The sequence below is a fragment of the Capricornis sumatraensis genome, chromosome 15, assembly GCF_032405125.1.
Source record: "Capricornis sumatraensis isolate serow.1 chromosome 15, serow.2, whole genome shotgun sequence".
Lineage (NCBI taxonomy): Eukaryota > Metazoa > Chordata > Mammalia > Artiodactyla > Bovidae > Capricornis > Capricornis sumatraensis.
This window is the reverse complement of record NC_091083.1, coordinates 70,268,338-70,288,645: the sequence shown is the minus strand read 5'-3', so window position 1 is coordinate 70,288,645 and position 20,308 is coordinate 70,268,338. Positions and strand designations below refer to the sequence as shown.

Genomic DNA, 20,308 nt, shown 5'->3' with positions numbered 1-20,308 from the left:
CTCAGAGGCAGAGAGCCTGTAGGAGCTGTGGGGCTGGCGAGTGCTCCAGGAGGGAGGAGGGAGCCATTCACGGCCATAGCAAAATAGTGGGCAGCACTTGGAGAGCACTGACTGTGCTAGGCATGTACTGAGAGGGGCTTTAAACCATTGTCTGAATTAGTGGTTCTCAAACTCGAATTATATGTCTAAATTGCCAGAAACATTTGCGTTAAAATACATTTTTAACATACTGGTGCGCAGTGTCCTAGGGAATAGCATGAGCAGAAAGCACAGAGGTGGGAAAGTTTACGTTGTGCCTAAGAAGTGTCCTGCAGCTAGGGGAGCACTTGGATGAGATGGGGCCCCAGGAGATGACCTGGGAGAAGTCCACAGTATTCAAGCTGTGAACAGCCCTGAATGTCAGGGCGATGGCAGTAGGGAGTTGAAGAATGAATGGGTCAAGCCAGGGGGGACTGCTCTAAGTCATGGAGGGAGGCCTGTGATAAGGCCTGATTTGGGACAAGGCCACAGACGCAGAGAGCCGGGAACAGACCTGCGAGCCTTTAAATGTGACCGAAGTGGTCTGAGGGATGGTGACAATGAGAGATTTTGATAAAGACAGCACCTAAGCTGCAAGGATGAGAAGGTGTGAGTCATAGAGAGAGGGGCAGAAAGAACATTCCAAGCAAAGGAAACAGCATGTGCAAAAGCCCTGGGGCAGAGTGAGTGTGGTTGAGAGTGGTGGGAGGTGAGGTTAGGATGGAGTGGGACACCGATCATGAAGGGCCTTGCAGGCCACAGGGAGAAGTCTCCATCTTACTCTGGGGGCAGTGGAGATGAGTGATGAGATTAGATTTACATCTTTGCAATTTATACTTTGGTTCCAATCAGCGCAGTGTGTGGGGGTCGGGGAGGAGGGACACTTATCAGCTCTGCGGGGTGAGTCAGGCTTTAGGGAAGTGAAGGTTTGGCTGTGGGGGCAGGGAGGGCAGTGGCTGGGCCTGAGGTGACTGAGGGCAGTCAAGCTCCAGGGACTCTGGGCTTTCCTTCTACTCCAAGTTCCCAGGACCCCCGCCTCCCCTGCACCCCCGCCAAGTCTGGATGCAGGCACACCCCACCCCCTTTCTCATACACTCAGTCATCGTCCCATCCCACCTCCCCCACTTTCCTGGGCCAGGAAAGCTGGCGCCACAGCAATGTGACAGACCCAACCTGAGCCTCCAGGTGTGATGTGTGAGACAGAACAGGGGGGTTCCCACAGCTGCTGGACTTCAAGGCAGGCTTCCTGGAGGAGGTGACTTCTCAGCTCCCTCATCCTCCCCTTCTTTCCTCTGACACAGTTTGAAGACGGGATCCTAGACATCTGCCTGACGCTCCTGGACGTCAATCCCAAGTTCCTGAAGAATGCCGGCCGAGACTGCTCCCGCCGCAGTAGTCCGGTCTATGTGGGCCGAGTGGTGAGCGGCATGGTGAGTGAGCGCAGGCCCGCCTCAGGTGATAATGGAGACCAGGCCCTGGGCTGTCACGGCCAGGGAAACCTGGGAGATGGTGAGTCTCAGCTAGGAGACCTTGTATTTGGACAGACAAGATGCACACAAATGAGGGTAAGGCCGTGTGGTCCCGCAAAGCAATTCATTCATTCATTCACCCAGCAAGTATTTATCAAGTGCTACCCATGTCCCAGGCACCAGGGAAAAGCAGGTGGAAGACATGAATGGTCTCTCACTTCCTAGAGCTTCCATTCTAGGGAGTGTGAGAGAAGACAGGAGTTAACCACAGGATCATGTGAGCGCCCAGTCATGTTGCAATGCTCTCTCAGAGGGGCCAGACGTGTGATAGTGTCTGACCACAGGGCGCAACCCCAGTGGAGGACTGGGGGACTTCCCTAAGTGATGATTCTTGAGCTGATGTAACTGGGAGGAGAAGAGCGTCCCAGGCAGGGGGGACCGCTTGTGCACAGGTTCCCCGAGGAGGGATGACTGGCAGATTTGAGGAGCAGAAAGGAGGCCAGTGTGACCGGAACAGAGAGCAAAGGGGCGGCGGTGAGGGGGTGGCGGTGGTTGGGGAGGGTTGCAGGTGGGCTGCAGAGGGGGCGGGGCCAGACCCTGCTTGGCTCAGGGCCAGGGCAGCAGGATGCTGAGAGTCGGGGGGCAATGTCACCGTCTGGGCAGGGCCAGAACAGGCCCCTGTAAGACTCAGATCGTGCCGCCTGCCAGCCCCCGCACACATTCACATCTCCAGCATCACCCTCATGACTCTGACCCTCTCCACCTCCTCTCCCACCGCCGCTCCTGTCTCCAACCTCCCCGTCAGTCATACCTCGGGATCTTTGCACCTGCTGCTCCTTCAGCCTGGAACGCCCCTCCCCTGCCTTTCACCACGTGCTGAGTTCGTGCCCACTCTATCAGAGCCGTCACTAACCCCAGACTTGGTCCTTCTGACGCTCTCGTGGGTCACAGGTCAACTGCAACGATGACCAGGGCGTGCTGCTGGGGCGCTGGGACAACAACTACGGGGACGGCATCAGCCCCATGTTCTGGATCGGCAGCGTGGACATCCTGCGGCGTTGGAAGAAAGATGGCTGCCAGCGCGTCAAGTATGGCCAGTGCTGGGTGTTTGCAGCTGTGGCCTGCACCGGTGAGTGGCAGGTGGATGTGGCGGGGCCTGGAACCGCCCTCGGCTTCCAGGAACTAAGGCTGAGTCAGGGTCCCTGTGGCCTTCTCCCAGGCCTGATGTGTAACAGATCCTGGGAAAACTTGGTCAAGTAACAGGACGTCTGACCCCGGTGATTGTGGGGTTTCTTCTCTTTTTTAATATTTATATTTATTTGGCTGCACCAGGCCTTAGTTGCAACATGCAGGACCTTTAGTTATGACACTTAAACTCTTTAGTTGCAGCATGTGGGGTCTAATTCCCTGACCACAGATCAAAGCCCAGCCCCCTGCATCGGGAGCTCAGAGTCATAGCCACTGGACCACCAGGGAAGTCCCAGCTGTGGGGTTTCTGCAGGGAGTTGAATAGTGGATCAGCCCAGGGACTGGAGTTGGACTTCCCGGTTTGAATCCCAGCTCTGCCTCTAATCCCTGGGCAAGAGAATCGGGGTCTCCAGGCCTCAGCTTCCTCACCTGTAAAACGGAGACAGTGGTAACTAACCTAAGTCACAGGGAGCTCTTAGGACCCAGGGGAGGTCACTTAGCACAGTCAGTCAGGTTAGGTTGGGTTTCGGGGTTTCCAGGGACATCTGGGATTCCTCAGCTGGATCCTGGGACATCTCTGTGTCCGTTAGTTGGCCAACAGTAATTGGACAGGTATTTGCAGTAACGGGCACAGTGACACACTTTTCTGTTCTGCCAGACTGCTCACACCCTTCCCTCTCTGAATCATTACAGCATCCCGACAAGCTGCTATTATTAGCTCCTCTTAGAGGAGGAAGTGGAGGCTCAGAGAGAAGTGGCTTGGGCAAGGTCACAAAGCTGGTGATCTGCACAGCCAGGAATGGAACCAGGTGGGCCCGCTTCAGGCACAGCCTCCTGGTCTTAGACTGTGAGGATGAGGCCCCTGAGGGACCCCATCCCCTGGGACAGGAGTGGAGCCTTGCTCCTGGGTCAGTGGGGACAAGCCTCCTCCAGCCTGCAGTCTGTACTCTGAAACTTGTCGTGATGGGGTAAGGCCTGGAATTGGAACACCAGCTCTCCCCACGGGCAGCAGAGAGTGGGGAGTGTCCCTACCCAGGCCAAAAGGCACAAGAACCAGGCAAGAGGTGGAAGGTCACAGCTGCTCCTTCCTCCCTCCTCCCAGGGCTCTCTCATCTCCTGACCTGAGTCTGGGGCCTTCGGGGAAGTTTTTGCCCTGATTGATGGCAGGCACTGGGCAAAGTTCACATTCCTGTCTCTCCCCCATCGCAGAGACTCAACCTCATCAAAACTAAAACAAAAGTCCTACAGATTGTATTTAGTAGGCCTTTCTGCTTCACTTCTTTTTTTAGATGTTACTTTCTTTATCTTACCCTGAGAATATGTTGCTTTTACATTTTACATAAAAAGTATATTAAAAAACGAAAGGGAAAAAGCACCCATAATCCCTTCTGTCAGGAACACCCAGCACCACTATTCGAGCAGGATTCTGTGGTCTATAGATGCCAATTGACCTCCTGCCTCCTCGTTACCTATCACTGCAACACCAGCCTCTCTGAAAACCGTGCCTCGACACAGTGCAGGCCCTCCTGGTCCACAGTGGAGCCCCAGACCACTGGAACTCTGAGCCAGAGAGGACGAAACAAGGCCCAGAGAGGTGAAGGGACTGGCCCCAGGCCACACAGCCTGGAGCAGCTGGGGCTGGAACGGAAGGGTCCTGACTTCTGTTGCCTCCTGCCTACCCCACTGCTTACTCCTCGCTCTGAATCTGTCATCCCTTTTCTCCTTTCCTTCCTCCTTCTCTTTCTACTTCCTTCCTTCATCCCATTTGACCAATTAGTCTGTGCCGGGTCTTGCAGGGCTCTGGGACTGTAACATAAGACAGATCACTCACTGCCCTCAGAGGACTAATTAAAGAATCCTTCACATACCCATATATTTTGAGTGATGATGCATCCCTAGTCTTACTGTGAATGCAGATGATGGGGTAATCTAAATCTGGCAGGGTGGCCTTCCTGGCTGAGGGATGGGCATACGCCAGTATCCTGGGGCAGGTGGGAACAAGGCGTGCTGGAGGGCAGTGTGGCTGGAGCAAAGTGTGCAGGAATTGATCAAGGGCCAGATCCCGCAAGGCAAGGCCCATAGTGGAGGTTTGGCCTTGACCTTGAGGGCCGTGAACAGCCATTGAGGGTTTAGCAGTAGACTCTTAATGTCAGATTTGTGTTTAGAGTCTTCTTTTGTTAGCTGTGAGGTGAAGGCGAGAGGCGGGCAATCAGCAAGGTGGGCACCATTGTCTGGGCAAGATGATGGCACAACCTCACCACTTGGACAATGGGTACAGTGCTCCCTGGGGTACAGATTGGTATGTGGAGGCCTAGGCAGAGCAGATGTCTCTAGGGCCCTAGCCCACCCCCTAAACTCTCTCCACCATGTCTTCCACCCAGTGCTGCGGTGCCTTGGCATCCCCACCCGCGTCGTGACCAACTATAACTCAGCCCACGACCAGAACAGCAACCTGCTCATCGAGTACTTCCGCAACGAGTTCGGGGAGATCCAGAGTGACAAGAGCGAGATGATCTGGTAAGGGGTTGCCCAGTAGGGAGGGTCACCTGAAGAGGAGATGGGGTGATGTCTCAGACAAGGTCACCTCTGAACTGGGTTTAAAAGTTGAGCAGTATTTGGACAAAAGGAAACAGGACTTGGAGAGGCTCCCAGGGAGGCAGGAACAGCAGGAGCCAAGGCCAAGAGGAAGGAAAATCAACACAGGACACGTGAAAGGAGAACGCCTTGTCCAGAGTCTGCACTGCAGGCTGGGGGTCTGGGCTTGATTCCAACAGCTTCAGACTGGAGAGGAGTGGTCTGATGACTGTGGGGATAGATCAGAAGGAAGGGGGTGGGGTGTGGTCCAGGTGGGTGTTGATGGGGCCTGAATCCAGGCAGAGCCTGTGGGCTGGAAAAGAAGGGGCAATCAAGAAATTAGGAAGTCAAGTCAGCTGGACTTCCAGAGCCACTGAGAGGGGAAGGGAAGTGGGCAGAGGGGTTGAGGGGTTGAGGATGACTCTCAGTGTCGGAAGGAATACCTGGCTGGGACCCCTGGAGGAAGAGCAAAGTGTTGGGAGAACGTGATGGGCTCAGCTTAGGACAAGGCAAGTGTGAACAGCACATTGGAGATGACCACGAATGTCTGCGTGTGAGTCCGGCTCCATATTCTGCTTTGTTTCCCCAACAGGAACTTCCACTGCTGGGTGGAGTCGTGGATGACCAGGCCAGACCTGCAGCCGGGGTACGAGGGGTGGCAGGCCCTCGACCCCACACCCCAGGAGAAGAGCGAAGGTGGGTTGGGCGGGAGTGGCCCCATTACTGAGATGAAGAAACAGAAACTGGAGGGGACCCACCCACCTGAGGGACTCCCCAGAGAAGGGCAGAGAAGGGCAGAGCTGGGATGCTAACCCAGGCCTGGCTGACTCCAAAGGAACTTTGAGTGTTGGTGTTTTATGAAACACCTCTTTTATAATTTGAAAAGCGATTCATGCACATTGTGAAAAGCAGAAAATATGGAGAAGCACAAAGAAAAAAAAATCAAATAGCATCTTTGTCCTCTTCCCCCGAAAGAAATTTCATTAACATTTACACACAGTTTCCAATAATTTTAAATGACTCTTTTCTCAGAATAATATTTTAAATGCACACAATATAACACCTATATTGAATATAATACCTTCATAAAGATGAAGCTTCTTTCTGCTGCTAATGTTAAATCAGGAGTGGAAAAAGGGTTGAATTCCATTGAAACATGGTTATCAAAAAATATTTAAATATTTTTGTGATATAGTAATATATGTGTTACATAACATGATCTAGTGATAGTCAGTAATTTCCCTAATCTCTTGATAGAGATGAACATAATCTCTATTTTCAGTTATCTGTGACCACTATAAAGATATATGAAAATATCTGTGGTTCTTATGAGTGACAGGTCACAAGTACACCTAAGAGTGTGGTTTGCGGTCTGCTCGCACAATCAAAAAAAAGTGTTATCAAAATATAATGAAAATAATGAGGTGATTTTTTTTTTTTCCTGTTCAAGTTCATGAACTCCTGAATTCTATTTGCTGCGCCTCGGGGGGATCCATGGGCCCCAGGTTAAAAACTGGCTGCACATGACCTTTTCTCCTGGCCCCCTTGCTTCTCCATATAGCATTCGCAGATCTGTATCAGGTCATTTTCTGTGATTTGAATTTTAATTGAATGTTATTATGTTCCATCAGATAGATGCATTGTAATATAGCTACAGCCTCTAATCCTCAACATTGCAATTGTGACTGGTTTGAGGCAGTTGTAAACCACGCCTAGATAAGCATCAAGCTGTCTTGTTCCTGAGTTCTCTTGTTCATTCAGTCAGCACACACTCCTGTGTCTGTGTCGGGCACTGACTGCCACTCTCATTCTGGGCAGGAAACCAGACAGACACACGCCCTTGTAAAGTATTGCCTACACTTGGCTCCCTCATTTCCTAAAGTGCCTTGGGATACATTTCTTTTTATCAAACACATAGCGGATAAGAGTTTGTGAGTCCTCATTTGTAGGTACAAATGTCATCACATGAAGCCAGGACTCGGAGAGGTTAAATGAATTCTCCAATGTCACACAGCTAGGAGGCTGTGCTGAGATTTGAATTCCAGAAGCTGAGTTCCAGAGTCCCCTGGAATTCTCTTTTTTGACTGCATTGTGAGATTTGCCAGCTCTCAGGTCCCGACCAGGGATTGAACCCAGGTCCGAGCAGTGAAAGCGCAGAGTTCTGACCACTAGACCATGGGGAACTTCCTCTCTGGAAGTTCTGAGTTCTTACCTGATGCTGCTGTCTTAGAAATGGAGTTCCTGGGTCAAAGCGCTGTATCATCTTGCGGGGTTTACCCACATGTGGTTTGATTGTGGAAGGTTTGGGAGATGCCATCCTCCCATCAACCCAAGTCCGTCTCTGTCTCCTCCTCCCCCCACCCCAGGGACTTACTGCTGTGGCCCGGTTCCCGTTCGTGCCATCAAGGAGGGCGACCTGAGCACCAAATACGATGCCCCTTTCGTCTTTGCCGAAGTCAACGCTGACGTGGTGGACTGGATCCGGCAGGACGATGGGTCTCTGCACAAATCCATCAACCACTCCCTAGTGGTGGGGCTGAAGATCAGCACGAAGAGTGTGGGCAGAGATGATCGGGAGGACATCACCCACAACTACAAGTACCCGGAGGGTAGGTGCTGGGGCTCATCACTGCAGTGATGAGCAGCTGGTTTTACCAGCCCGGTGGGCATGCCTGTGTATGTGTGTGTGTGTATTTTATCTGGCAGCCTGCTCATGACAGTGATCTGTAGGTTACTGTCTATTTCAAGAAATTCCTTAGAAACAAGTACAAATTTGACACACACACTGTGTGGTGGGGAGGCAAAGGTAAAGGATTTCTCATTTAGGGAAAGAATTTTATATTCCACAAAAGGATTCCATTTGGTTTTTAAGCCTCACTTTCTTGGTTGGTTTGACTCTTAGTAAAACTGGAAGGGACGGCTGTTATACAAGAGAGGCATGCATCGTAACAAAAAATTAGGATGTCCATGTTTATTAATAGTGCATGCATCCGTGTTGAGTCGCTTCAGTCGTGTCTGACTCTTTGTGACCCTCCAGGCTCCTCTCTGTCCATGGGATTCTCCAGACAAGAATACTGGAGTGGGTTGTCATGCCCTCCTCTAGGGGATCTTCCCAACTCAGGGATTGATCCCATGTCTCTTACATTTCCTGCATTGGCAGACAGGTTCTTTACCACTAGTGCCACCTGGGAAGCCCCTTAGTAACAGTACTCATTAGTCATGGGAGCTACAATAGAGGGGCAATTCCATGCCTTTATACTGCAGTGTATTTGTGCTGAAGAGGCTTGGAAGTCCAGAGGGGCCGTGTAAGAGAAGCTCCATGGAAGAGAAACTGTAGTGTTTATCGTTGCAGTGTTTCATATAGAGCTGGGGAAGTGGGTATGAAGGTAGATTGGAAAGGTTTAAAGAGAAATGGACCAAAAGAAGCTTAAAGATAATAAGACGGGCTCAGTCAGACACAAAGATGAAGCTTCTTTTTGCTACTAATGTTACATCAGGAGTGGGAAAAGAAAGTGGTTTAGTTTGCACATCCAGTGGCCGATTCAATAGACAGATATATTTGAAGCATCTACTGTGTTCCAAGCACAGTAGGTGTCACAGAAGTGACTAAGAAACCACAGCCCTCATCTGACCCCCATTGACCTTTGAAGGGCTGCCTGGGGATTGGCTGTGAAGTGGCCATGCTCCTGCAGAAAGGGATAAAGCAGAAGGAAAAGATGCTTTCCCTGGCCTCTGAAATGTCTAGAGCTGTTGATTTAATAGAAGAAATGGATATATACCCAACAACACTTGGGAAAAACTAAAAGGCACATAGGGGAGAAGAACATGGTATAAAGGAGGGGCAGTCCTGCTGGAGAACTCCACAGTTGGAGAAGTGATGGAAAGGATTTCAGGTAAAAGCAGGCCCTGTGCAAATGCTTGGAGGTGAGGAAGTTTGAATTGTATTAGTGCCTGCTAGGCACTAAGCGCTGTTGTAGGCACTGGGTTTGACTTAAGATTAAGTGAAACACAGTCTTAGTCCCCAAGAGACTTGAGAGGGTAAGCATATGAACAGAAAAAAACCCTAGTGGGCCAAAAAAAAAAAAGAAAACATGGCAGCTATGAAACTCCGAAAGGTTTTGTGAGTCAGTCATCCTGGGGAAGTAGTCAGAGAAGGCATCCTGGAGGAGGGGTCATTTGGGGATGGGTCTTGAGGGATGTATAGGAGTTTTCTTGCGGGAAGTAAATAAAATACTCTTTCCTCCTCCTGGCACAGTAATGTAAAGAAGGGGCTCCTTCTGGGTGCTCTGAGTCACCAAGACTTTGAGAAACCAGCTTGCTCTGCCCCCAGCTTCCTCTTCATTGATCCCCTGTCCAGCTGTGATGAAGCTCTCTACCCTATCCCCACAGGGTCCCCAGAGGAGAGGGAAGCCTTCACAAGAGCCAACCACCTGAACAAACTGGTTGATAAAGAGGAGACAGGGGTGGCCATGCGGATCCGTGTGGGCGAGGGCATGAACAGGGGCTGCGACTTCGACGTCTTTGCCCACATCACCAACAGCACCCCCGAGGAGCACACTGGCCGCCTCTTGCTCTGTGCCCGCACTGTCAGCTACAACGGGATCCTGGGACCTGAGTGCGGCACCAAGGATCTGCTCAGCCTTTCCCTGGAGCCCTACTCCGGTAAGGTTCTGTGTTCCTGGAGCAGCTGTTGACCACACTGACTGGATCGTGCTCTGAGCATTGAGCATGTACAATCTACCTCACTGCGGGGCTGGTCTTATCCTTGGCACTTTATAAATAGCAACCCAGTTCCTTCTTATAACAGAAGTAGGAGGTGGATTCTTTTATGGCCCCTGTTTTCAGGTTGAGAAGACTGACAACAGAGAGGTTAAGTAGCTTTCCTAATGGCACACAGGTAGGAAGTGACAGGATAGAAACTTGAACCTGTACTTGCAGCAACTATTCTGTTATGTTTCAGCTCATCTTCATGTGACCCCTGACTGCTTTCCCAGACTCTCTACTTACTGCCCCTTCCAGCACATTCCTTCCCTCTGTCTCTAGTAACTCACGCTGCAGCTGTCTCTCCCCAGAGCCCTTTAGAGAACCTCTCCTATTCCTCTGGAGGTTCTCAGGCTCAGGGAGAAGAGATTGAAGACTAGTGGTGCCCAGAGAACTGTCGGAGATATGAGAATGCTCTATATCTGTGCTGTTTAGTGCGGTGACCACTAGCGCCATGTGGCTATTGAACGCTTGCAGTGTGACTCGTGCAACTATGGGTCTAAAGTTTTCATTCCATTTAAACAGCCATATGTGGCCGGAAGATGCCATATTAGACAGTGTTGCTCCAGCAGTGATGGGAAAAGCCTTGACCTTCTCTTCTTAGGTTTCTATCTTTTTTAATTGGGGGTATAGTTGCTTTACGTTGTTGTGTTAGTTTCTGTGTCCAGCAGAGTGAATCGCTGTATGTTTACATATATCTCCTCCCTCTGGGACCTCCCTCTCACCCCCTGCTCCCTGTCCCACCCCTCTATGTCATCACAGAGCATTGAACTGAGCTATACGGTAGCTTCCCATTAGCTATTTAGTTTACACATGGTAGTGTATATATATCAATCCTAAATTTCCAATTCACACTTCTCCCAACTGTGTCTACCTGTCCATTCTCTATGTCTGAGTCTCTGTTCCTGCTCTGCAAATAGATTCTTCTGTGCCATTCTTCTAGACCCCACATTTATGCATGAACATATGCTCCAGGGCCTGGCTGGGCCTCCCTGGGAGCAGATCCTCTTCCATGTTTGGGGCTGAGATGATGTTGGCAGCTCACCCAGCCCTCACCCCTGGGCTGAGCCTCTGTTGCTCTTTCTTCCTGGTCGGCCGCCTGCACAGTCATTGTCCTCTTGATCCGTTTCACTGCCTGCTTTGTCACCACGCCTGGTTATCTCCCTAAAAATAAGCCGGAGGCCCTGAGCGGGGCTGTGGCTGATGAGGTCACTTAGTGATGCAGCGTGGAGCCTGGTCTCTCCCCCAACTCCCGCAGCGGCCCTTTCCTGGCTTCTGCGTTTGGAGCCTACGGTCATGAGGAGGACAGGGGAGTCTTAGAGTTGGGAGGGGACCTGGGAACAGCGTGGTTTCAGTAGAACATCAGTCAGCTCTAGGGCCTTTATCTCAGGCCCACGGCAGGCACTCCTGGAGCTGTACTCCAGGACAGAGCAGACTCGGTCAGGGTCCTGGAGCAGCGGGGAAGCCTTGGGGGCAGAGCCAGTTGGTACCAGAGCTAGGGCCCCAACACTTTCACTGCTAAAACGCATATGCAGAGGCCAGACTTGGCCTTGAATCTGGCTCTGCCACCTTCTATTATTGTTGTTAATTATTGGTCACACCAGGCAGCACGTGGGATTTTAGTTCCCAGTCTAGGGATCGAACTGCTGCACCCCTGCATTGGGAGTGTAAGGTCCTAACTACTGCACAGCCAGGGAAGAACCTCTCCCACCTTTTAGATGTATAGCCTCGGGCATCACACCACACTCAGCTGTCAGTCTTGGGTGTTGACCCGCCCCTCGCGGGTGGCTCTGAGGACTGAAGGAGATGTGTGTTCTGGAGAGATCTGGAAGATGTACAATGGTGCCCGGCCATGGTGGGGCCCTTCACGCCCCACTGAGCAAGCGCAGATAGGTGTGGGGAGGACAAGAAGCACCTTTGCTGAACAGCTGCTATGCCGGACAGTGCTTTCCAGGCTGGGCTCAGAGCTTCCTGAGTCATGGCCAACCCTGCTGGTGTCCAGAGGATGGGGGTCTCAACTCTGCCTCCGGGCCCCAAGTCAGGGGCAGGACTCCAGCCTTCCAGGTGTGTGGGACGTTTGGGATACACCCAGGTCCTAGTTTCTGCAATTCTGCCTGCAGGCTGTGAGCTCCTGGGTATTTCTCTTCTCTATTTCAGGCCTCAGCTTCCCTATTTGAAGAAAGGCTGGTTCACTTTTTCTTTTTTTTTTTTTTTAAGTAAAAGGTTGATTCAGGGAGGAAACCCACTCCATAAACAGAGCTGGGGCCACCTCCGAAGGCAAGAGAGACCCGGTTCATCTTTGGAGAGTGCCAGCCCCGTTGTGCGAATGCACGAGTCAGCTCTTCCTCACATTCAGCACCGCTTCAAAGGGCGGAAGGGTCTTTCCTGGAATATGTTTCATAAGGTGAAGCCCAACCTGAACCAAGATGCCAGAGTAACTTCCTCCCGGGCTGCTGTTGAGTCACACTTCGCCTCCCAGATATATCTCGGCTCCTCACAGCATTGTTCTGCTTCAGCCACGCCTGCTGGTGTCTCTTCCTGGGAAAGTGTTCATAGCAGAGGGGTCCCACCTGCTCCGTAGACCCCCGAGCGGCACAATCTGTCGGGAGAAGGCGGAGGATGGCAGCAGTCCGGGGTGTTGCCCTCAAGCTGGAAGGTGGGGTTAGGCCAGGATGCGCTATTAAGGCCTCCCAGGCCAAGGTTACCCTGAGACTGATTCTCCCACCCTCCGAGACCCTGAACTTTGGCTGAGTTGCTGGTTATGCTTTGATGATAAGATCCAGGGGATTTCCACGTGCTGGTGGACAGGAAGCCAGGCCTAGGACAACTGAACTGAAACCAGCAGCCCTTACCCCAGCCTCCTGGCTCTGCGGCTCTCCCCCTTCCTGCCCGCGCCCCCTCTCTCTGGGGCCCTCACCCCTCCAGGTGGGGCAGCACAATCGCTGTGATGATCAAAGGGACCATCTAAGGAATGAGTGACACTAACCGCACACGTTTCTTTCTTTCAGCCAGTGCTGGCCCAAAGCCAGGCCAAGGCCCCTAGCCTGTGGATGGCAATTCTCAAAGGTCCAGTCCCACCCTGACCTCAGCCTCCTGGAAAAGTTAACAGTGGGGGCCACCCCCTCCAGGCTCCTGGAGAGCCGTGTTTTCCTTCTTCTCTGTGGAACTGGTCAGAGTTTCCACTCCACTCCACCAAGTCCTGACCCAGGAATTTTTCACTTCTTTTTGTCCTTTTTGGCAGAAGCTGTGTTTTTTTTCCCTTCTATGTCATCAGAGCTGAGGTTGGGGCAGGTCCACCCGGGGAATGAGTGACGAGAGGGCTGGGCGCTCATTTTCCAGAGAGCAGGAAAGGGGACACCAAGTGTGCATGGCCAGGACCTAGGCCTTGACCCACTCAGAGAGAAGGTGGCTGTCTGCTCAGGCCTTCACGGTCCTGTAGATGACCTCCCAGAGGGTGCTCACTGGCCTGAGCACCCCTGACCCTTGTTAATCTCCCTCATTAACCGCGAACTCAGGTCCCGAACTCAGAGTGCTCAGCAGACAAGAATATGAGCCTGAATTGAATGAACTTGACTTTGTTTGCTGGTGTTTGTTTTTACCAGCTTCCTCCTACTTGTGGTACATAGACAGGTTTGCTGCAAATAATGGTAACAAGATTCCCTAACCAGAAAAGGTTGAAAAGTATGAAGCGAGCAGACTGAAAGAAAAATAATGAGCAGATAATGAGGATTTACTCAGACGTGTGAAACATCACGCGAATGACTGGAGTTTAGGAAACTCGAGTCTCTTGCAGGGAGGAAGGGAGCAGATGACAGAAAAAAAGGAAGCAGCATCTCCCATCATGGTTGACTGGGCTCCACGGAGTCTCAGCACCATCCTTCCAACATTCTTGTTTGATGGGGGAGGCTCTGCCTGCAATGCAGGAGACCTGGGTTTGATCCCTGGATTAGGTAGATCCCCTGGAGAAGGGAATGACAACCCACTCCAGTATTCTTGCCTGGAGAATCCCATGGACAGAGGAGCCTGGCGGGCTACAGTTCACGGAGTCACAGAGAGTTGACATGACTGAGCAGCTCACACACACACACACACACACACACACACACACAGAAAAGATTTCTCCCAAAGTTCTCTGTGACCACGTGAACAAGCAGGGCCTGCCATAAGCCTGTGGAGTCTCTCGCTCTTTTTTTAAAAAAAATTACAGTATAGTTAATTTACAATGTTGCGTTTCTGCTGTACAGCAAAGTGAGTCAGTTATACACTTATATACGCTGTTTTCTAGGCTCCCTTCCCAGACAGGTCATCTCAGAGTATTGAATAGAGTTCCCTGTGGGTTCTTATTAGTTATCTAGTCTAAATATCAGAGAAGGCAATGGCACCCCACTCCAGTGCTTTTGCCTGGAAAATCCCTGGTAGGCTGCAGTCCATGGGGTCACTAGAGCTGGACACGACTGAGCGACCTCACTTTCACTTTTCACTTTCATGCATTGGAGAAGGAAATGGCAACCCACTCCAGTGTTCTTGCCTAGAGAATCCCAGGGACGGGGAAGCCTGGAGGGTTGCCGTCTCTGGGGTCACACAGAGTCGGACACGACTGAAGTGACTTAGCAGCAGTCTAAATATAGTATGTATATGTCAATCCCAGTCTTCCAATTTATCCCACCTCCTCCCCTCCCCCCACTGGTAACCAGGAGTTTGTTTTCTACATCTGTGACTCAATCTCTATTTTGTAAATAGGTTTCTTTGTATCATTTCTTTAGATTCCACATATGAGTGATACCATTTGATATTTATCTTTCTCTGTCTTTCTTCACTCAGTATGATAACCTCCAGGTCCATCCATGTCGCAGCAAATGACATTATTTCATCCTTTTTTATAGCTGAGTAATATTCCACTGTGTATGTGTACCGAATTTTCTCTGTGGTATGTGGATAATCAGTCCAGTTCCTGTGCCCTTTTCCACTGCTCCTGCCTGCCTCTCACAAGCTGACCCTGGTGCCCTAGGGCTTCCGTGTTCTTGTCTGAGAAACAGGGCTGAGATCCACACTTTGCTTTTCTGCAGTAGGGAGGTTGGCCCTGCCAGCTTCGTTCTCACCCCCATTGCTGTGTGACTTTTGCTCTGAACTGATCTCTGGTCTTATCTCTGCCCTATGGGATCCAGATGCTCCTGGGAACAGAGAGGGAACAAGCAGAAACAGAGCAGGGAGGTCGTCTCCCCAGGCTCACACAGTCAGTCAGTGGTCCAAACAGGACCAACTTTCCCCTTCTGAACACTTATGGGCAGAAGTGTTTCTTCATCTGTAAAATGGGTACAATTCCACCAACCTCTTGGGGGAAATGGACATCCTGAGAGGTAGGGTGACTCACCCAGCACCCCCAGGTAGCAAAGGGCAGAGGCAGGATTAAAACCCAGGCCACTCCTCCCACTTCCTTCCTGGGAGTGCTAGAGCCAGGGCAGGTGGGAGAAAGTGCTGGGACCCGCCCAGTCATTCACCAGCTGTGTGACCTCAAGTTCATCCCTTGCCCTCTCTGTGCCTTGTGGAGGTGCCATAGGAGAGGTGGGGGTCACAATTCAGATGGCATGAGTGTTCTCCCCTCTCCCCTTCTGCAGAGAAGAGCATTCCCCTTCGAATCCTCTACGAAAAGTACTGTGATTGCCTGACCGAATCGAACCTTATCAAGGTACGGGGCCTTCTCATTGAGCCGGCTGCCAATAGCTACCTGCTGGCCGAGAGGGACATCTACCTGGAGAATCCAGAAATCAAGATCCGGGTAAGGGCTGAGTCCCCAGGTCCAGATCCCACACCTGCATGTACCTCCCTCCCTACAGACTCAAGATCTCTGATGCCCCAGGGTTCCTCAGATCTAGTTTCATCAGAGAAAAGCATCGTGAAACAGAATTTGGGACTCACAGCCTCTAGGAATGAATCCGCACATCCCAGAGTAGTAGGATCATGACATTTAGGGATCTCAGAACTGTGGGCCCTTAAAAGCTAAACTCCTAAGGCAAGATTCTGAGGTCCTGGGGCCCTGGTGGGGCAGGAAGGGGTGGAGTTGTTAAGGGCTCAGACTCTGGAGTCTATTCATCTGTAAAATGGGTGTTATAAGGATTAGCTGTGCGTCTACAGGAAACACATAGACTGTATCCAGCATGTCATGAGGGTGCAGTAAAAGCTGATTAATACTGACCATCAGCGTCATCATGGTCATCACAGTGATTCACTTGGAGCAGTCTCAGCCCCAGGTCCCCAAGTGCTGCCGTTACAAATAAATGGTAAAGGGCAGGGGGTGGCGGGGTCGGGAGTGAGTGCTGTGTGCCGGACAGTCTGCTAGAATCTTGCATATGTTAGCTCAGTGAATCCTCGTGAGAACCCTGCAGTCAGGCATTTCTCTCCTGTGAAGAAACCAAAGTTCAGAGAAGGTGGTATCTTTGCCAAGGTCACACAGCAAGGAAGGGACAGAGATCAGCCTGCTTCCAAAGCCTCTGATTTTTCCACCCCAGACCTTAGAATGAAGGAGGCACTTTACACATCCTGTGGGTCACGTGGAGCCTCTCTGCACCTCCATGAAGGAGGAGGCCTGGGCAGGAGTCATCATCCGTGTTTTCTGGGCGAGGCGAGGAATGACAGCGGCGGAGCTGTGCAGACATGGGGCCAAATTGCTGCAGAGATGGACCTGGCTCATTTGGGACCGTGCCTGCCCTGGAGGGGCTCTGGGCCCCTCTCCCTCTCTGCTGCCCCTGACATCCGCCCCGTGTCTCCTCCAGATCCTAGGTGAGCCCAAGCAGAACCGCAAGCTGGTGGCTGAGGTGTCTCTGCGGAACCCGCTCACCGAGGCGCTGTCGGGCTGCACCTTCACTGTGGAGGGGTCGGGCCTGATTGAGGGGCAGAAGACGGTGGATGTGTAAGTGCCCATCCCTCCCCCCAGGGCCGGGAGCAGAGGGCGGACGCTCGCGGAGGGGACGGGTACCCTTGGACGCCAAGCCCTGGGCTATAACCCCCTCCTCTCATCACCCACACACTCACCCACACTGGTCTTCGTCCAAACACCCACATATCAGCTGCATCCTGCACACACGGTTCACACACCTGAACAGGTACACATTCAGTCACTAAACCCCTGCCTTAGGACATACAGGTCCTCCCATGCACACAGGTGTACACACATGCCTATGCCGTGTACCCTCACAGATAATTGTCTATATACACTTATGCTTATGAGCATTTACACTTGTTTTTTACTTTTTTGTTGCAATATCATTTGCATACAGTATACAATACAAATCACATAGGTACAGCTCAGTGCATTTTCATGCATGTGGTCACGTGAGCATCCACACTTTTATGCCCTGGCACACCATTCACTCTCATACACACACAGGAGGCCGGATGGCCCAGGCCCTTGAGAGTTATGAGCAGGGCCCATTTTATCCTGTCATTATTCAGCTGTACATCCGTGGGGGCACTGGGCTGAGATCTCAGTAGTCACGTGTCATCCCGGCCTGGCCTCATCATGGGGACCAGGCCAGGGCCCCTCTGCTCACCCTCCTTCTCTCTCTCTCCCAGCCCGGACCCCGTGGAGGCAGGGGAGGAAGTCAAGGTGAGGGTGGACCTGCTGCCCCTGTACGTGGGCCGCCACAAGCTGGTGGTGAACTTCGAGAGCGACAGGCTGAAGGCCGTGAAGGGCTTCAGGAACGTCATCGTTGGCCCCGCCTAAGGGGTCCTCGTGCCAGCCCCACCTCAGCCACCGAGGGCCCCCAAATTGACCCCAGTCTGTATCCCAAGCTAATGAGCAAAACTTGCCCCTCCTTGGGCCCCGGACCTCAGGGCAGGGGTGGGCTGCCTGCGGGGGCCCTTTGGAATCGAATGTACTTCCCGCCCACCTTGACCCCCGAGCTTGTCTCCCCACGCCCCTCACCTGTGAGGGAGGCTCTGTGCCTGCACTGTGAGAGCCCTCCTCTTGGCTGACTGGACCTAGGGGGTAGGCCGTCTCCCCCTCCCTTACCAGCCTAGAGGCCCCTGAAAAAGCCACTGACCACCTGCCAAACTGATTGATTGACGTCAGAGCCCCTTTCCTGGGAGCAGGCAAAAAAAGTGTGCCCAGTGACCAGATCAAGGAACTCAGCTCCCTAGAGTACCCTGAACCCCTTCCCCAGGTTGAGCCCAGACCCCGGGGGCCCTTGGCAGAGCCTGAGCAGGTGCGGATGGGGAGGGTCCCAGGAACAGACCACACCCCAAGTCCCCTCACCTCGCAGCAGCCCTGACCCAATACTTCCCCCACCCTCTCACAATGGCGAGGCGCCTAGTAAGTGCCCGGCACTTCCTGGGCTTACTGGTGCTCCCACGCCCATCAGCCCATTCAGTCCCCACGGGAAACTGCAGAGCGGGAGCTGAGGAGACTGGGCTTGGAGAAGGGAGGCGGCTGGCCCTGGTCCCGTGGGATCCTGGATATTTGCAAGACTGGCTAATGTAGAGGCACAAGAAAGGAGCCTGGCCCTTCTGACTCTGCATCCAGGGCCCCATCCACCACTCCAGCCCTGACCTGGCTGCGTCAGAGAGGCCATTTGGAACCTGATCAAAAAGGATCCAATTAGGACAGGAGACAGGGAGGGCTTAGAGTCCTAGGTTCGAGCTCCAGGCCTGGCCAGCTACTGCCTTCCCCTCCTCTGGACCTCAGTTTCCTCTTTGGTCACAGGGAATGATTGAACCAGCTCATCTCCAAGGCCCTCCCAGCTCTGCACTTCCGGTGCCTTGTAGGACCCAGCCTCGCCAATGACAGCAGGTTGTCCTCCCAGGCTTCACGGAGCCTTGGGTCACAGGATGCCTCGAAGTGTGAGACCATAACCATGACCATCTTCCTGTCCCCAGTTGTGTCTGGGTCCCCCACCTGTGCCCAGGCACCTGCCTTGGGAGCCCATTTCTAGGGGGAAAGAGACCCCCCCCGAGAAACCCTCTTCCTAACCATGAGCCTGCCCACCGCAATGCCTAGACTTCACAATAGCCTTAGTTGCCTATGCTGATCACCCACCAACAAGGCTGGCATCTTAGCCATCTCCTCTTTGAAGAGCCAGAGTCCTGGAACACAGCCCCTGCCCCCCTGACTGAGCTCGGGGACCCCACGAATTGCCTTCTCTGACTTTATTCCTCACTCTCTCCATGTGACCGGGGTTCCCTCAGCCTGGAGAAGGAAAGTGGGAGAGAATTCTGTGAGTGGGATCAGAGCCTCCAGGGAGCCCCCAAGCCCCAGAGAGGGACTTGGGGAAAGTCACGCTGATACACTTAGAACTTTCTGCTTTGCACAAGGAGAAACACAAGATGAGCCAGTATATATTCATTCTATATAAATATTGCTCTATTTCCCTATGGTTTTATAAATGCTTTTGGGTTCCAAGCAAGCAGTAGATGTGCTTTTGAGCCACAAACAGCGAGCACTGAAATAAAAGTTTATTTTTCACATTCAAACAAGGTCTGATCATGCTTTTGAGGAGAGTGAGTGGGTGAGCTCATCTAGCATCTGGACAAGCCACTTCATGCTAAGAGCCTTTCCCTAGCTTTAGTGCCTCCCTCAGATCTAAATTTAACCAGTATTCAAGGCTCTACAACTGTTTTGCTCCGTCTCCAATCCCATCTCTAAACAGCCATGTTCAGATCACAATGAAGTGCCTGTTTCTCTTCTAACATCCCATGCACTTTCAACCTCTTACCTTGGAATACTGCTCTTTTTTTCCTTACTCAGCTTATGAACTCCTATTCATTTTATAATGCTTCACATTAAAGTCACCTCTTCTGTGAAGACTACCCAGATTTCTTCTCAGAACCCTGGAACATGGACCAACTCAAACATTTATCACAGTGGCTTTTTAGTTCCATGTTGATATACCTGCCCCTCACTTCCTGTCTGAAGTCCTCAATGGTGGGGATCAAGTATCTCTTAAACAGACCCTAATAAATGCTGAATTAGTCAATTGATGTGTTTCAACTCAGTTCCCCTAAGACCTGTGTTGTTCAGTAGAAAAATAATGTGAACCACAAATGCAAGTCATATATGTAATTTAAATTTTTCTAGTGGCCCTATTAAAAAAAAGAAACAGGTAAAATACATTTTAGTAATGTATTTTGTTGAACCTAATATGTCTGAAACATACTATGTTTAATAAGCATGTATAATAAACATTGTTATTGCAACACATAATCAACATAAAAATTATGAGTGAGATATCTTACATTCTTCTTTTCATACAAAGTCTTTGGAATGCGGTATATATTTTATACTGACAGCCCATTTCAATTAGGAC

At 51.6% G+C, this 20,308-nt stretch overlaps 1 protein-coding gene across 1 annotated transcript in view; it reads left to right on the top strand.

Moving 5' to 3' along the window:
- TGM2 (transglutaminase 2) overlaps positions 1-20,085 on the top strand; it is a 34,979-nt gene extending 14,894 nt beyond the window's left edge. The window contains exons 5-13 of the mRNA XM_068987046.1: positions 1,320-1,448; positions 2,439-2,616; positions 5,057-5,192; positions 5,842-5,945; positions 7,616-7,858; positions 9,639-9,911; positions 15,626-15,786; positions 16,781-16,917; positions 17,580-20,085. Of these exons, the coding sequence (XP_068843147.1) occupies positions 1,320-1,448; positions 2,439-2,616; positions 5,057-5,192; positions 5,842-5,945; positions 7,616-7,858; positions 9,639-9,911; positions 15,626-15,786; positions 16,781-16,917; positions 17,580-17,730 (1,512 nt within the window). The 3' untranslated portion in view covers positions 17,731-20,085. The remainder of the gene's footprint in view (positions 1-1,319; positions 1,449-2,438; positions 2,617-5,056; positions 5,193-5,841; positions 5,946-7,615; positions 7,859-9,638; positions 9,912-15,625; positions 15,787-16,780; positions 16,918-17,579) is intronic.
- Positions 20,086-20,308: the final 223 nt, after the last annotated feature.